This window comes from Onychomys torridus, chromosome 6 (assembly GCF_903995425.1).
Source record: "Onychomys torridus chromosome 6, mOncTor1.1, whole genome shotgun sequence".
Lineage (NCBI taxonomy): Eukaryota > Metazoa > Chordata > Mammalia > Rodentia > Cricetidae > Onychomys > Onychomys torridus.
Genome location: NC_050448.1, coordinates 105,302,165 through 105,320,638, shown reverse-complemented (window position 1 = coordinate 105,320,638; position 18,474 = coordinate 105,302,165). Strand labels below are relative to the sequence as shown.

The window sequence follows — 18,474 nt, the reverse complement described above, 5'->3', positions numbered from 1 at the left end:
TTTTACTGCTTGACTGACATGGCTGGGTGTCACGGCACATGCGCCTGTATCAGGCAGATGTCAGGCATGTGTGCTTATATTATTAGGTCTCGCTGTGTGTGTGCCTATAGTGGTTAAATGTCTGTCACTCATTGTGTGCCTACAGTGGCTGTGTGTCACTGTATACTATATTTAATCCTCGGAGTGACAGAATAATTCTTTAAGGTTCATTTATTTTTTTCCAAAATGGGAATTAAATTTATATACAAAATACCTTAATTATAGGTAAATAAGACAATAAACAGATACATGACTAAATAAAATAGGTCACTATAAATTATGGAAGCTATAAGTTTTAGATATTTTATTAAATGAAAACAGTCTCATTCTGAGTTTCAAAAATCTTTCAGAACATTATACAGAAAAAGACATTATACAATAAACTTGTATAAATTTAAGGCAAACTGGCTGGTATTTCGGGTGATCTTGCAGCTCACTACAAATGTAATAAATGCTAGTAGACAGTTTTTACACATAGTAATTTCCTGAGGATTTTTTTAACCCTTTCACCATCTCCAGCATGATTAAAAATGAACAAATACAAAACAGCAGTTTTCCATGGTATCTTAAACCTTGAAACAGTTTATGTTGATGGGTCAAATGCTTCAACCAACTGACAGCTGGATAGAAGGGAATGTGTGTAAAATACATGTGGACGAGATCAATGGCCTACTTACTGGATTTGGGACCGAAATGTAGCTTTTTGGTTAGCATTGAGGCAAAGCAGGGAACCTGCTTCTTGCCAATTGCACTTGGGTCTTTGCAGAAGTCCACGCGGCGCTGAGAGACCTTCCTGTTCACCAGTGTGAGCAGTTCCGTGAACTCTAGGGAGCTGCCATATCTCGCCAGCATCTCACACAAATCCTGGATGTACCATGAGCCGTTCACAGTTTCTCGGTGAGAGTAATACCCTAAGAGAAGATGGGGGGGGGGGGGTTGTTTCATTTCCTTTTGCTTCAAGGTGACTGAAAGACACTTTTATGATTCAGCTACAGAAATGAAAGTCCTTGGGAAAGAATAAGGTCTGCTCATCATGTGGTTAGAGTTTTATCTATTGCTTAACCTCATGTAGAAAGACATTAATTCTCTGGGTTTTTTGGTTTTTTTTTTTGTTTGTTTGTTTGTTTGTTTGTTTGTTTGAGACAGGGTTTCTCTGTAGCTTTGGAGGTTGTCCTGGAACTCACTCTGTAGCACAGGCTGGCCTTGAACTCACAGAGATCCACCTGCCTCTGCCTCCCGAGTGCTGGGATTACAGGCATGCGCCACAAACACCCGGCCAATTCTCTGGTTTTATAGATGTAGAATTAATGGAATTTCCCTCACTCTCTAAAAAAGAAAACTACAAGGTAATAGCCAGTGATTTTACAAGGCCAGAGACTAAACAAAACTTTTCAACTCAAAAGCAAAGAAGTCAGCAAAAATGTTCTTCAGCAAGACTTTCCACAAATATATCAGAATGGCACTGCTACTCTATCACCAAATGACAGCGAGCTGCTAATGCCCAATACAATTATACAGCTGTTGTATTATTGTATTATTATAATAGAATTATACAGGAATGCTGTTGTATTTTTCATTTCATTCATCAACCAAAGGAGTTCTTCAACGTGACTAGGTCTGTGGCTTTTTAATAGAGCGTGGTGATTTAATTGTGACAGACCCAATCCAATTCAAAGGTGACACAGAGTGAGCCGAGGGTACAGGTCCCAGGCGTCTATGTGGCATTCCACTCACTCACCTTCCGCGACAGAGTAGCACATGAGGAAGTCGGCCCCTGCAGGCAGCGTGTACACGGAGGCAGCATCCACCTGTGTTATGTTGTCTGGCACGTCTGCCTGATAATCCACCACGTCCAGAGGAACCACTGGCACATCATGCTGGTTGCCCCGACAGGCCTACAAAACAGAGGAACGATCTTTTTTCTCTGCCTGCCGTCTTGTTCCCAATGCTCAGTGTGCGGTGAGGATATGTAATCCAGCAGCACACCTCACATTAGTAACAGAAGCCGCAGGAGCAGTTCAAACTCAATGAAATCAGCCTCTGAGAGAAGGAAAGCTAACACAGCTGACTCCCTGGTGGTGTTTCCTTTTAGACAATGTTTACAACACCACCCGCCCCCCAATAAACACCAAGATATGCTGAATGGTATAGCCGCCTTTTTAAAAGCTATCATCCTTACCTACACGTTTTTTTATTCACTCAGGTAATGATTTCCAAATGGTGTTTTCCCTATCTAGTTTCAGTCATAATTTGTCAATAGTTGAAACAGCATTCCTTCACCTTCTGTTCTCACTGTATTGTTTTTTTTTTTAAAGATTTATTTCTTTATTAGGTATACAGTGTTCTGCCAACATGCCGGAAGAGGGTGCCAGATCTCATTACATGTGGTTGCTGGGAATTGAACTCAGGACCTCTGGAAGAACAGTGAGTGCTCTTAACCACTGAGCCATCTCTCCAGCCCTCTCACTGTATTTTTTAATGTTTGAAAATTAAGTATCCAAAGTAGAGGCATTTGCCTTTAATCCCAATACTCAGAAGGCATGGGCAGGTGGATCTCTGAGTTTGAGGCCAGCCTGGTCTACAGAATGAGTTCCACGGCAGCCAGGGCTACACAGAGAAACCCTATCTTGAACAAACAAAGTTTCTATGTGAGTGTTGATATGTGAGTACAGGTGCCCCCAGGGTTCAGAAGAAGGTGTTGGATCCTCTGGAGCAGGGACCAGAACTCAGGTGCCCTGCAAGAACAGCAGGTGGTACCGTAAATGACTGAGCCATCCCTCCAGACTGAGCACACACGCTCGCTGTCTGTCTAAATATCTATATGTTAACAGCTCAAAATTCAATTCTATAAGACCAGGATTCAAAAAGAACCTTTCCAATTATTGGAGAAATTTATTTTAGAAATGGACTTTTTAACCATTATAATCAACTGACTTTTATAACTGAACTAATGCTGTATCAGTCTTACCTGAATGATAAATATCTTGGGTTTTCCAACCAGGCTCTGACACTTGTCTCCTTTGAACAGGCTAGTCAACGTCTGAATTTCAATTTTGGCATCATATGCATAAATGTGGTTGCCTTCACCGTGGCTCAGGAAGACACACAGGAAGCAATCGGCATCTACATGGCTTGAGTTCGACACTATAGATGCCCCCAAAATGTGTGTAGAGGTGAAAATAAAAGTATTAACATGTGGAACTTCAAGTTATGGGTACTAAAAAAATACACTTACAAAACATCAGGAGAGGGGCCTGCTCCCGTTAATAAATACGAACTCCTGTAGTAAAACATCTTTGTCTTTTTCTTCTTTCTTAAGATTGGGTCTCATTCTATAGCCAGGCTGGCCCTAAACTTTCTTTCTAAATTTGTTTGAGACAGGGCCTGACACTCTTGCCCATGTACACTGGCCTTCAATATCCAGCAATCCTCCACTCTAAGCCTCCTGGTGCCAGGATTGTAGGTATATCTTACCATGCTGGCTTAAAAACCAATTATTAAAGCTTAAAGCAATTTCATTAAAGATATTAGTTTTTCAGCCAGTCGTGGTAGTACATGCCTTTAATCTTAGCACTTGGGACGCAGAGGCAGGTGGGACATCTGTGAGTTCCAGGCCAGCCTGGTCTACAAAGTGAGTTCCAGGACAGCTAGGGCTGTTACAGAGAGAAACCCTGTGTCCAAAACCAAGACCAAAACAAAAGACATTACTAGCTTTTCTTAAGTAGAGAAAAATGATTTAGAAAAAAATGGGAAAGTTCCTTTAAGATCCAAGTTACTTAACGATATAACAAACACATCACAGACCAACATCCCCAAAGACCACGGACACAGAAATTCTCAGTAAAATGACTGCAAGAGGAATTCAGCAACACATGAAAAGAAACATTCACCGTGACCAAGGTAGCTCAACGGCAGGGTTATAATGATGGTTCACCGTATGCAAACAGACTCAAAGACGCAAGTACATCATCGCCTGGTGAGACGCAGAAGAGGCTGACAGCGTTCAGCCTCCTCTCCTGCCCGAAGTCCCGAAGAAACCAGCAACAGGAACACAACGGAGCACCGCCCAGGCAACACACGACAGACCTAACAGCAACTCCACAGTAAAGGAAAAGCAAAACATTTCCTCGAAAGACAAAAGAACACAATGCTCCTCCTACTTTTACTCAATAGGATACTTAATAAATAAATAATTTTTTTTTTTTTTTTATGTATACAGAAGAGGTCGCCAGATCTCATTACAGGTGGTTGTGAGCCACCATATGGTTGGTGGGAATTGAACTCAGGACCTCTGGAAGAGCAGTTGGTGCTCTTAACCTCTGAGCCATCTCTCCAGCCCCCAATAGGATGCTTTTAAGGCAAGATAAAAAAAAAAAAAAAAAAAAAAAAAAAAAAACATAGGAAAGAAGTAAAGCACCCATGTTTATAGATGGCGAGGTCCTGTATTTAAGAGACACTAAATGGACAGAGAGGTGACTCAGCACCCACATGGCAGCTCACAACCATCCGTCACTCTGACTCCAGGGACTCTGAGGCTCTCTCTCTTTTGGCCTCCAAAGGCACCAGGCACGAATGTGGTACCCTTACACACACGCAGGCACTACACTCATACCCATAAATTTTTAAAATTAAATAAACGCTAGATACTCAATTAAACATTTAACAAACTATACAAATAAACATTTTCAACAAAACAGTAAGACACCACAACCAGAAGCTTCCTTATATGCTATGTATTGAGAAAGAAAGCAGGAATAGAATCCTATTCCCAATATTCCCAATAGCATTAAAAAAAGACAAACAGGAATAAACTAAGGGGGTGAAAGACAGGCCCCCATGCTCACGGCTTGACAATATTAAGAAAAGGTCTATAATACAAAAGCTATCTACTACAGGTTCTCATGGTAATTCTTCACAGAATTAGAAAACATCCTGAGTTGAACACTGAATCACGAGGGGCCCGGACCAGCCAAGGCAACCCAGGGCAAACAGAATAAAGCTGGGCTATGGCCACCTTGATTTCAAGTTAGACTGCAAAAGTCAGTAACAAACCAGTATGATGCCAGCACACACACACACAGACACACTGACCAGTGAGATCAAGGAAATAAACCCATGTAGCTCCGAAAGCCAAGTTTTTGACAAAGGCATCAAAACATACATGAAAGAAACTACGAAAGACAATCTCTTTGGCAAACTGCCCTTGGAAAACTGGACATCCACAAGGAGAAGTAACTTTAAGACCTGAAACTACTATAAGCATTTCAAGATACAGGCAGAAGCGGAGATGGTTCATAGGTAAAGGTACTTGTGGCCAAACCCAAGGAGAACCCAGAATCCATTTGGTACAAGAAGAAAACCCCCCTCCAAAAGCTATGCTCTCTCTCTCACACACACACACACACACACACACACACACACACACACACACACGCACGCACACACACATGCACACACATGCACACTTACACACACATATGCACGCACACACACTCACACACACACACACACACACACACACACACACGCATGCACACACACTCACACACAGAATAATAAATGAATGGAAAAGAAGAAAAAGACACAGGCATAGGTAAAGACTTTCTGGAAAGGACTCCAACTGCGCAGGAAATACTTCCAAGAAGTAACAAATGGAATCACATGAAATTAAATGAGCTTTGCAGCAAACGAAACACTTACCAGAGTGAGGTTCTAGCCTACAGAACGGGAGGAGTCCTTGTTGGCTACACATCTGAAAGGATTAGGTTATCATCTAGACTATATAAACAATGAAGAAAAAAACCTACCAGAGAACCAAATCATCCAATCAGAAAATGATAAATGAAACGATAGGATGCTTCTCAAAAGAAAGTACCAGTTGACAGTAGCTGGATGACAGAATGCTCACCCACCTCAGCCATCAGAGAGTGGCTCCCATTAAATAACCAAACCAAAACAAACCGGCTGGTGAGGATGAGAAGTGGGCTGGTGAGGTGGGGAAGCCGGGCTGGTGAGGTGGGGAAGCCGGGCTGGTGAGGTAGGGAAGCCGGGCTGGTGAGGTGGGGAAGCCGGGCTGGTGAGGATGAGAAGTGGGCTGGTGAAGTGGGGAAGCCGGGCTGGTGAGGTGGGGAAGCCGGGCTGGTGAGGTAGGGAAGCCGGGCTGGTGAGGTGGGGAAGCCGGACTGGTGAGGATGAGAAGTGGGCTGGTGAAGTGGGGAAGCCGGGCTGGTGAGGAAGGAGCCCTTGTACACCACTGGTCAGAGGGTAAGCGCGCACACAGCCACCATGGAAATCAATATGGAGCATCCTTAGAAAACAAAACACAGCTACCAGCAGAACCACTCCTGGGAGCACACCCAAGGGAACCCAGGACAGCACGGGACAGAGATGCCTGCTCACGACTGCTGCGGCACTACTCAATAGACAAACTACGGCATCGGCTTAGTAGTCCTTCGACCCATAACAAAGAGAGAAAATGTGCCAAGCAGGGCAGATCCAGAAAGAGAGGATTCAGTCTCTCAAATGATCCCTGAAAGTGCGGTCTCCGGCCCACACTGTTCTCTCTCCTGTCACACTCATATGTCACGAAAACAGAAGGCAGACTAGACTGCTTGGGAAGAGGAGGGAGACTGGAGGAAGGCGAGATGAGGGAACAGAAGGTGAAGAGTGAACATGGTCAAAAACGCATGTTCCAAAAATGGGAGCTTAAGACCAAAGTAGAAAGCCTAGGAAGCAGCCATAACTATTTAATTACAAGAAAGTGTGGGAGAGAGTGCGATGTGATTATGCAAACAGCAATAACAGGCCATTAGCAACTGATTTGAAAGCTCTTAGAATGAAGGAGGGACCCACTCTAAGCTGCATTATAATCAAAATACCTACTGCTCAGAGATGCAACAGTAGAAAGACACAAGGAAATGAGCAGCATGGGGCAAGGAACAGCTAGGGCAAGGCTAAGTCAGCAAGCCTACTGAGAAACACCCAGCATCTGAAGAATTTGCATTTCAGATGTTCACCATCAAACAAGTCATTTCCTTCAACTCTGGACTAACAATAATACATAAATGTATAACTGGAAGCATGCTAATAGAATCTTTGGAGGTATAATACTTTGCCAGATCTCTGATGGGGAGATCTGATGGGGAGTGTAAATACTGAGGCAAGACCGACCCGTATAACCTGCTGGAAATTAGTAACAGTTTTTTGCTGCATAGTGAATTACGTATACGGGTCTTCTGGGATAACGTAAAGTACAGATCTTCAGGAACAAGACCACCTACCCTCATGGATTGTGAGCAGCAGTTCTTGTGCTTTGAGATCGTTAAAGCATTTCACTTCAAAGCCTAGCTCTGAAAACCTGGAAACACAATAAACTCAGAATTAGCTTGTGGGCATTCTCTGGCCAGCTGATAGCCTTACGTCGTGAGGAATTCCATGCCTATTTTCATGACATATAAGAAAGGACAATGGTAATTCCTCTTGACCATCCTCCTTATGAAAGGGCTTAACAGTGACAACTCAATGACGACCATTACCATCTACTGCATGTCTGTTAGGAACAAGGAAAAACCTAGTCACAATCAATAGATCAGGGTGAGGAAGACTGCTCAGGCGAGTTCTCAAGGGAGGCTCAGTCTATTTTTGGGGGGTGGGTCAGGGGTTTCCTGTTTGTGTGCCGGGATTGGACCTGAGGCCTCAGGCATGCTAAGCACATGCTGGGTCTTAGTGAGGGCTCTGGACCTGTCATCGGTGTTAAATTATGATTAGCTGTCCCTTTAGTGTATCATCACGAGGGAGAAAACTACCTTCGAGTCAGGTTGTCCCTGTCGGCACTGGTGCCCCGCCTCTCTGGGAGCGTCAAGTGCCAGAAGAACCTCTCGTGATTGAAGATCAGGGCAATTCCTCTCCTCTTGTGGTCCATCTTGTACTGTTCTGCCGGATCAAACACTTCCCTACTGACCAAGAGTCAATCAATCAATCAAACAAACAAACAAACAACCCATGTTAAATCGTGAGCCCACTAAGCCCAAAGTCAGTGTCTAGACGGGAGCCTGTTGCTTCTACAGGGCTGGGCACTGGGAGAGTGTATCAGTGAAGAAAGTTAATTGTTGGGTAACAACACTGTGTCCCATCTTCAGCCTCCATCCCAGGCCCTCCGCACTGATGCTTCTTCCTGCTCTCCAGGACGCAGTGACACAGGACAACAGCAGCCAGGACCAGGGCTCTAGTACTAGACCCACACCTTACCAAAAACGGCATCATTTGAACACCACACCAGGTCCTTCGACAACAAGATACGGCCTCTAACCCAGCGCTTCTCGCCCTTCCCAATGATGCCACCCTTTAACACAGCTCCTCATGGTGTGGTGACCCCCAGCCATGAAATTATCTGTCGCTACTTCGTCACTGTGATTTTGCTACCATTATAGATCATAGTGTAACTATCTGTGCTTTTCTGATGGTCTTAAGCGACCCCTATGAAAGGGTCATTTGACCCCCAAAGGGTCACGACCCACAGGTTGAGAACTACTGTTCTAACCATACCTACACATTGGTTCCTGATATGCTAAAGAGCCCTGAACATAACAATTACATTCTTTTTTTCTTTCTTTCTTTTTTTTTTTTTCCTGGTTGTGAGCCACCATGTGGTTGCTGGGAATTGAACTCAGGACCTCTGGAAGAGCAGTCAGTGCTCTTAACGTCTGAGCCATCTCTCCAGCCCCAAACAATTACATTCTTACTTTCATTTCTATAAGATGGTTGGGGACCAGGAAAGGAAAAGGCTTTTATTAGACAAGAACACACTTTTACCTTTTGTAGAAGCCATCTGTTTCTGTCATGTTTAACTTCACCTATTAGGGAAACAAAGTCAATGTTTGTTAATTTTATTTTATTGAGACAAGATTTTATTATGTGGCCCTGGCAGGCCCAGAACTCTCTATGTAAACCTGGCTGGCCTCTAACTCACAGAGATCACATGCCTTTGCCTGAAGGCTGGGATTAAAGGCGTACACCACCATGCCTGGCTTGTTAATTTTACTTTTAACTATAGTACAGCAACATCCTCCAGCCCTCTGACCTCCAATCTAAGACTCCTGGAAATGAAGGGAAGCTTCCTGATCAGTAAATCAGCTATGGCAACACAATGCTTTTCTTGCCTGCAAAATAACAACTCATAAGCAGAAATGGAGAAAATACCCAAACACATCTGCCTTGGGTTAAACAATTCTGTGATTACAGAGTTTGAAGGAAATACACAGTTGCTTTGTTATACACAAAAATGCTTTCGCATAGAGGAGAACTAAATCCAGTCTTTGGTAATATTACCAGTCCACAGAATACACTTAGGTGATCTTCTGAATGACATATCTCCCCTGAAATCACTGCCAAGGGACCCCTGTACTCACTACAGATCACACTCCACCATGCTCGGAACAATCCTTCTTCATAGCATCCTTCCCTACTCTGGTGGGTGCTGTGTGACAGAACTGTCTGTGCTGAGCCATGTCATGGGGTTGGTCACTAGCCAGTGGTGGCTGCTGAGCACCTGAGATGTAGCCAAGTACAACAGGAGTTCAACCCTTAATTATCTTGAACAAGACAAGGTCTCCTTTGTTGTTCAGGAAGGCCTCACACTCATGGGCTTAACGCATTGCGCCTCCAGGCCCAGCTTTCAACAAAATGAGATGTAAAGTGACACATGCAGCCAATGGCCTCTGTCCTGAAAGTGGACCGATCATCTTGTTTCCATCTGGCTAATTAACAGGTTAAAGGGAGGGGATGCCAGAGTTCTGAACAAGAGGAAAGCTAGCAGGAGACATCTTTTGGCAGAGGTCTTCAAGGCAAAATGGATTACGTCCCCTTCTGTCCTTAGACAGTCTCCCCTGGCATCTGACTGTTCCATCTCATGTCACTAAAGAAAAACCACCACCACGCTGGCACTGAGCATGAGCGGGGTAGTGGCCCGGGCCCCTTTTAGCCTATCTCTCTTGGAATTTGCCCGGGCAACACTATTTCTCAATCAAGAGTTCAGTAGGGCATTTCCTTGTCCAGTAAGTGCTAAGTGGGTTTTCTCAAAGTACCTCAGAATTCCAGGTTAGGTGAGGGTTAGGATGAGGACTCCTGGTTCTCGGTCATAACTGAGACTTGCAGAACCAGAATCCGGGATCGGGCTGGCCATCTGCCTTTGTAACAAGGTGCTGTGGATATCGCTCTGTGTAAATAAAGTTCTGATTGGCCAGTGGCCAGGCAGGAAGTATAGGCGGGACAAGAGAGAAGAGAATTCTGGGAAGTAGAAGGTTGGAGGGAGACACCGCCTACCGCTGCCATGAAAAGCAACATGTAAAGACACTGGTAAGCCACAAGCCATGTGGCAAAGTATAGACTAACAGAAATGGGTTAATTTAAGATAGAAAAGGTAGATAACAAGCAGCCTGCCACGGCCACAGAGTTTGTAAGCAATATAAGTTTCTGTGTGCTTTCTTGGTTGGGTCTGAGCGACTTTGGGACTGGTGGGTAAGAGAGATTTGTCCTGACTGGGCCAGGCAGGAAAACTCTAACTACAAATGGCGTCCAACGTGTTGGCAAGAATTTCCACCTAAAACCTGAGAAAAAAGATTCTAAAATGGAGCTAAAAACAGCTTCCTAATTGTCTCTCTCAAGTTAGCAGCAGCCTGCCAGTTTCAGCTACTATGGTGGGTTCCTGGTGTGTGTGTCTGACCTGCAGTGTGGTGGAAATAAGGAGTCTACAAGCGGCACTTTACTCTGCTGCATGGTAGATTTAGCCTTTGCTAGTTTAAAAAAAGAAAAAAAGATTTCTGGGCTATGCACTGCTTTGATAGAACTGCTTCTGATAGTTGATGGTACACATGGCTGCAGACCCAGAGCTGGCGGTAAACTATACCACCGCCATGTTGGGAAGTTGAGGTGGGCGGAGCCAGCAGCCACAGATGAATATTACACAGAGAATCTGGTTTATGTTGACTTTGGGATTTTTAACTACAGGAAAAGATTTGATCGTAAAAGCTGTTGAGTTAAACAAATATGTAAATTTTAAAGATAGCTTGACTTCAAAATTTGGATATAAGGATATGTTGCTTTGGAAAAGAGTCTCTGCTTTTGTTTCCACAGAAAGCCAGAGGCTATGGATTTGTTCCAGATTAAGATACATCAGGTTTGATCAGCCAAGACCACCTGAAAGGTCTCCGATGGCACCATGGCCCAGATGATCTGACATCCAGAATGGTTTCAAGGCAACTGGCTCAGAGGTTCACCCTAATGGACTACTCTATAATCCTAAAATTTTCTTTGTATTCCCATAAGATACAGCGCCCCCCTCCAGCAGGAAGTAGTAAGAGAAACTACGCCCACATTCCCAAAATTATCAAGCTGGCTTTGGAGATGGAATTGGCTCACTCCTTCTCTAAACCCAGACATATTGCTAAAAGAAATGGTTAAGAGATTCTTGTGTCCCAAATCAGAAGAGCCCTCTGGTGTGGGACAGAGAAAAACCAATATTTTTCTTTAAAGCAGGTTGATTATAAATGAGATCTCTTTCTAAAGAAGAAAGGGGGATATGATATAGATATAATAGGATGAAGGGTAGATTAGGGAACTTACTTCTAAAGAGCAACAACTTGTTTAAAATGTTTTACATTGGTTTAGATTTTAGTTTATTGATACAAACTTAAAGTTAATTTTGTTATACTGTGTGTATATTTCTAATCGTGTTTAAGGTATTATGTTTATAGCTCATTTTAAATTGAAATGGATAATTAAAAATAGATTAATAATTAGTCATCTATGATAATCATACTCGTAGCCATGTTAGTTAAGTCTTGTAGATATACATAGACATATTTCAGATAGATAGGTAATCTTCAAATACTTCAAAGACCTACAGAATATGGCTTTTAAAATTTAGACTTTCTGGACAGTGAGACATGTCTGATCCTGGCAGCACCGATTTACTTCAGAGAGGAGGATGGGCATTGAAGACACTTCATATGGAGTTTATCTTCACCTTGGCAAAAATAGCCATTTGGGCAAGAAACTGTTCTTGCCTGGACTGCTTGATCAACTGGACATGCAGGACCCATAGAAAGGTGACCACTAAACTTTGTTTGACAAAATGGTCCTTCAGGTTCCTGCTTCGCAGAGGAAACTGCCAGACATTCTACAGGACACTGAGAGAAGTGACCGAGAGACTCTAGTCCTGTGGGCTGAAAACAGATGCCCCAACTTTACAAAGGAACATTAGGTGACTGTCCAGGCTGCCAGCTGTCTCTGTCTACTCTTGCAAGACTCCTGAAAAATGCTTACATCCTTCTCCCGGTTCTCAGGTAATATTATACCCTTCTGAGGTCTTTGATGTGGTTGAAGGCTAGATAGTTATAATTTCCTCAGTTATGATACAAGGTAAGTTAGATATAAAACCTTAGACTCACAAATATAAGATAGATAGGATATCTTCTTTAATATTGTAACTGTAATTCTTGCTAGATAATTGTTTTGTTATATGTAATTATACTATGTAAAAGTTAAAACCTTCCTTTAAAAAAAAAAAAGAAAAGGGGAAGTGCTGTGGATATCGCTCTGTGTAAATAAAGTTCTGATTGGCCAGTGGCCAGGCAGGAAGTATAGGCGGGACAAGAGAGAAGAGAATTCTGGGAAGTAGAAGGTTGGAGAGAGACACCGCCAGCCGCCGCCATGAAAAGCAACATGTAAAGACACTGGTAAGCCACAAGCCATGTGGCAAAGTATAGACTAACAGAAATGGGTTAATTTAAGATAGAAAAGGTAGATAACAAGCAGCCTGCCACGGCCACAGAGTTTGTAAGCAATATAAGTTTTTGTGTGCTTTCTTGGTTGGGTCTGAGCGACTTTGGGACTGGTGGGTAAGAGAGATTTGTCCTGACTGGGCCAGGCAGGAAAACTAACTACAACAAGGTAACTTTTATACTGAAGTTTAAGAATCTACTGAAGGTCCTTTACCTCAGTCTCCACTCTCCCAAGGTTTCCTTCAGGTAACTGCCCCCAGGCCTGTGCTAGCTGTCACAGGAATCAGAGAGCATAGGGGCTTCACTACTGCCGCACCACAGAGCTGTGTGGGGCTCCCTCCTTTACATAGCCTTCCTCATCTTTCAGCCAACGATACTACAGAGAAACCAAATTAACTTCCAATGAAACAAAACCAGGCCAGAAAGCCAACTCCTGTCTTTACCCCAAGGCTCTCTAGCCTGGGTGGAAGGTAGCTGGTCTTGAGAAGATGGCGGCTGACCTATTGGTCATTACCTCCTTCAGCTTCGCCTCCACTGAATGCATTACCTAAACTGTTCAAAGTGTACCGGAGGGTTGCTGTGGCAAGATGCCAGTCACAACCTGACATGTCCCTGGGGATGAAAGGCCTGGAGAGCAACTCTACTCTTCCTATTCAATGAGAAGTTTCAGTCTGGGATGCCTCAGGTAGACTTAATTTTAAGTTGCTCAAGAAAATCTATTAAAAATGACATTCAGGCTGGGCAGCAGTGGCACACCTTTAATCCCAGCATTCGGGAGGCAGAGCCAGGCTGATCTTTGTGAGTTCAAGTCCTGGTCTACTGAGTGAGATCCAGGACAGGTGCCAAAACTGCACAGAGAAACCCTGTCTCAAAAAACCAACCAACGAACCAAACAAACAAAAAGACATTCAGTTTCAAGGCTCAGATTCAGATTGTTTAATGTAAAGGTGGAATCTATTAATAAAGTTTTTTTAACACGTATTTATTTAACACATTTGCATGGAGGCTGGTAGATACACACCATGGCATTGTAAAGGTCAGGTGACAACCTACAGGGCAGGCTTCTTCCTTCCATAATATGGTTCCAGGTCCCCAGGCCTGGTGGCAAATGCCTTTACCTGCTAAGCCATCTTGTCAGCCTCAGACAGTTTAGATATGGACTTAAGCATAGACATTAGGAGAGAGAGGAGGCATACTTAGATTACAACAGACATCCAAGACATCTGTCTCTATTGCTGCGATGAAATACCATGACCAGACAGCAAGCTGGAGAGGAAAGGGTTTATTTGGCTTACTTCCACAGAACTGTTCATCATGGAAGGAAGTCAGGGCAGGAACTCAAACAGGACAGGAACCTGGAGGCAGGAGCTGATGCAGAGGCCATGGAGGAGTGCTGCTTATTGGCTTGCCCAGCCTGCTTCCTTACAGAAGCCAGGACTATCAGCCCAGGGGTATCACCACCCACAATGGACTGTGCCCTCCCACATTGATAACTAATTAAGAAAATGCTGTCTACAGCCTGATCTACAATGCAGTGGTTCTCAACCTTCCTAATGCTGTGACCTCATTAATTACTACATTAATTAATTAACTAATACATTTCCTCATGGTATAGTGACATCCCCCCCCATAAAATTATTTTTGTTGCTACTCTCTAACTGTAATTTTGCTACTGTTATGAATCATAATGTAAATATCTAATACTTGATCCCACGTGGGTCGTGACCCACACGTTGAGAACCAGTTTTAGAGCCATTGAGGCTCCCTCCTCTCAGAACTTTAGTTTGTGTCAACTTGACACAACCATCTCCAGCACAAGGAGCAGGCTTCTCAAGGAAGTCTCACCTTAGCCAAGAGTTTTAAAGCAGTGACCGCAGGCTGGCCTCAACTGCGTATTCCTCCTGCCTCAGCCCTCTGAGTACTGGGTTAGAGCATAGCATCACCAGATCCAGCATTATCTTCTTTTTCTAAGATGTATAGTCTATGTTATCCTGGCTGGCCGTAAACCTGCGATTCTCCTACCTTAGCCTTTTTAGTAGCTGGATTAAAATACTCTATGTGAGATTGAGGGATCCGTGGTCCCCCCTTGCCTCACCCAGCCTTAACCTGTGGCTCGCTCTGTCTCATTGTATCTTGTTTTGTTTGTTTGTTTGTTTTTGAGCTGAGGATCGAACCCAGGGCCTTGCACTTGCTAGGCCAGCGCTTATTATATCTTGGGCGTGTTTGGTTGATGTCCCTGGGAGGCCTGGTCTTTTCTGGAGGAAGGCAGTGGATCTGGGGGACAGAGGACAGGGGGTGGGGCTGGGATGAGAAGAGGGAGGGGAAGCTGCGGTTGGGACGTGTGGTGTGAGAGAAGAAATGAAAAAATGTTTACATGTGAACATCGTTCAACATGACTCTTGGCCTCTTCTCGCTTCTCTTTTCTGTGGCACCCTAATGTAAACACCGCCTTCTAGTTCCTTAGTTAAATTTGTGCAAAATCACTCACTACTTTTTTTTTTTTAATCTCTTTATGGTAATTTCCGGATAATGCTACCAGCCACTGTTCGTTGATTGCCTGGCACTGAAGATATATTATCTTACTACTTCCAAAGTCCAAGAATATAGAGCATGGGCCAGACCAGCTTAAGGTCAACTCCGAGGGAAGTGAAAGCGAGGTCCGCTGGTGGATTCCGAGGTCTGTACAACCTGTCACCGGGTACTCCACCGGAGGCCACTTTCCAAACCAGTTATCACGAGAATCTACCCATATTCCCTGTCAACCATTTAATAGCCTACAAGAAGTAACTCACCTCCTCCCTAGAAGGAAGGGGACAGGGGAGAAAAGGAATCAAACAAAAAGGGGAGGAGATCGGTGCACGTGTCCTCCCCCCACCCCGGTCCCCCACCCCGCACCACTCATTCCTAAACTGGAGATGGCCACTAGACCCTGTGTGTTCAACAGGGCCACTCTCTGCAGGACCATGGGGGACTTTCACCGCTTGGCCGCCTGTGACCGACCTTAAAGACCAATCTCGCTGGACGTTTCTAACTTTAACCAGCGCCGGGTTTGACAGGCGACAGGAAGCCTGTTCTGAAGCGAGCGTTAGCATTTATCACTCTATGGAGAAAAGTTACTCGGGGCGAAAACACGGCCGGCCGGACAGCAACAGGTTTGCTGGCTGCACGCAGCACGGGGACGGCGGCGTCCACCCAGCTCCCGCAGGCTTGAGCCCCGCACCCTGGACAGCCACTTCCCACCAGTTCTCGGGCAGAAGTGAGCAACAAAACAGGACTCAACCTGCAAAGCCAAGTTCTTTGCCGCACCGCGCAAGCGCCGCCCTTTAAAGTTTAAACCAGCCAGACGCTACGGAGCGGGAGGACAAAGGAGCTCGGCAGGGTTAGCCTGGGCAAACACTGCTCCGTCCGCCACCGCTCAGCGCCGCAATCCTGCAACTTCTGCCAGTCCTGCCGGTCTCGAGAGACAGCCAGCCGCCCGCCCCACGCTCGCCCCGGGGCCCACACTTACCTGCGGGGAGCTCCGGGCTTCCTAGCCCCCTGGCCACTGCTCCGCAGGCCCCGCTTCCTGCCAGCCCCGCCCCGCCTGCCGCCCCGCCCCAGGGGCCGCCTCCGCCTCCCCCAGAGGAGCTGGCAGCTACAGCTGGGCGCTCCGTCACCCTGGCAACTCCAGGACGCCACCGCGCCTCCCTCCCCCGCCCCCTTCACAGCGGAGCTCCTCCCTTGTGTACGTGGGGGACGGGGGTGGGGTATGGGGAAGTGAGGACGCCACCGCCCACCCCTGCCCGGGGAGCCGCGGGGCAAGTTCACATCCAGGCTGGTGAACTTCACGTTGCCGTCCTGCATCCGCAGCCTGCCACTCCATCTAGTGTTCCAGTTCGGTGTAGAAGGCTTTCTCTACAGCCAGTTACTTTAGAGGGCTTGCAACGACTTATTTCTCATGCTGTTGTTTTTCCTTCATACTGTGGCGGCCCCTTAAGCAACTGCTGTCCTATTTAGCAACTGCAACTGCAGCAGTTTGGGCCGCCAGGGCCGCAGCCCGGGAATTCTGTTCCCTAAGAAACCTGCTCTCTCAAGGCAACTAAGGAAAATCTTGTCTGGATCTCTACCCTTCTATAGAACACAGGATTCAAAGGCTGAGGTGAAATGCTGCTTGCTCAGAGGCTGAATAGCAAAAACCTAACCTCTCCTTGCTCCTGGCTCGGAAAATGCTGCACGTCTTTCTGCTCCGCCCCACCCCCTTAAGAACCCTTGCTACACGTGGTTCCTTCCTACCACTTCCTGTCAGCTAGTTGCTGACTCAGCCTCTTGACCTCAGGTTAATTTTATTTAATCAAACAAATGGAACATGTCTTTGCCTTGTTAACAAAAGCAGCAGGAAAAAAAATGTAACACACCTTAAAATAATATTCCACAACATTGCACCTTTTGCCTTTTGTTTGGACAGGTGGTTTAGGCCAAACAAACCAAACTGAAGACAACTAACTCATGGGCCTTCTTCCCTCCCTCCTTCCTTCCCAGCTCTCCTATAGCGGAGATCCACCACCTTGATCCTCCTGCCTCCACACTCAGTGTTGTGCTAACGTCTTGGGCCACCACACCCAGGCTTCTGGAATGCTAGTCCAGCACTACCAACTCCTGGATGGTTAGGCCTGGCTTGCAAAAGTAGAAGTGATTTGGCAAAGTGTATGCAGAAATTCTAAGAACAGTGAGGCTCTGTAGGTGACGGTGACCGCTTTTCCTGGGTCCTCACCCACTGAATGTTGTGCCGACTGTGTATACCACCTTGTCATTTAGAAAGTAACCAATTAGAGATGATAAAAATACATTAAGGTGTTACCAGTTGGCTGAGGGTTCTTTTATTATACTATTTAATCATGTGTAGGGAGTGGGTGGGGGTGCGTGTGCATGAGTGCAGTGCCCCTGGAGACCAGAAGATGGCGCTGGCTGAAGGGGATCTTTAAAGGGCAGGTTAACATGTCTACCGTTTCATGCCTGCTAATAGCAGGCGTTGGGCACCTGCAGGGATCTTTTCACAGCTTCTGCCCTACACTAGTCTTAAAGTCCCCATTTCTATTGAAATAAAAAGTAAAAGGTGTGGTGACATATTGTGTATCAAATAAAGCTTACCCGAAGATCAGAGGACAGAGCCAGCCACAGAGTTAGCCATAGAGGTCAGGCAATGGTGTCACACACCTTTAACCCTAGCACTCGGGAGGCACAGGCAGAGATCCGTCTGGATTTCTGTGAATTCAAGGCCATACTGGGCTACAGGAGACTGATGTTAGTTATTTAGCGGCGCTCTTACCCTGCGAGAAAATGTCCCGAACACGACAAGACCACCGAAGAGTTTCTATTAAAGAGGATATAGAATGTGACAGGCCTGTGTGAAGCACACATGTGAGTGAGGAGACAAGAGAAGAGAAGGGAGAGGAGAGGAGAGAAGAGAGACCTGTGCAAAATGGCGCCGGCTTTTTAAAGAGTGGGCTGCGCATGCGTACAGGACCGCATGTGGCTACTCCACGCATGCGCATAGATTACATGGCCCCACGAGCGCGCTTTACGCAACCATGTATGTAAAGCCACGGAGTCCTAGCCACGCGAAATGTCCTGACCTGGAAATGGCTATTTTGAACCAGAAATAATTAGGCGGTCCGCC

At 45.4% G+C, this 18,474-nt stretch overlaps 1 protein-coding gene across 2 annotated transcripts; it reads right to left on the bottom strand.

The window, feature by feature from the left end:
- Positions 1-321: 321 nt before the first annotated feature.
- Casp6 (caspase 6) lies at positions 322-16,384 on the bottom strand. Of its 2 annotated transcripts, none has more exons than XM_036190578.1 (7): positions 16,327-16,384; positions 8,851-8,891; positions 7,845-7,994; positions 7,320-7,396; positions 3,008-3,183; positions 1,778-1,934; positions 322-950 (listed from the first exon to the last, which is right to left on the bottom strand). In XM_036190578.1, exons 2-7 carry the CDS (start codon positions 8,877-8,879, stop codon positions 709-711), a joined length of 831 nt encoding a protein of 276 aa, XP_036046471.1. In that variant the 5' UTR covers positions 8,880-8,891; positions 16,327-16,384; the 3' UTR covers positions 322-708. The 2 variants fall into 2 exon arrangements, with proteins under 2 accessions (XP_036046471.1, XP_036046472.1); XM_036190579.1 differs by having other exon boundaries at positions 7,845-7,991.
- Between the last annotated feature and the right edge of the window lie 2,090 nt (positions 16,385-18,474).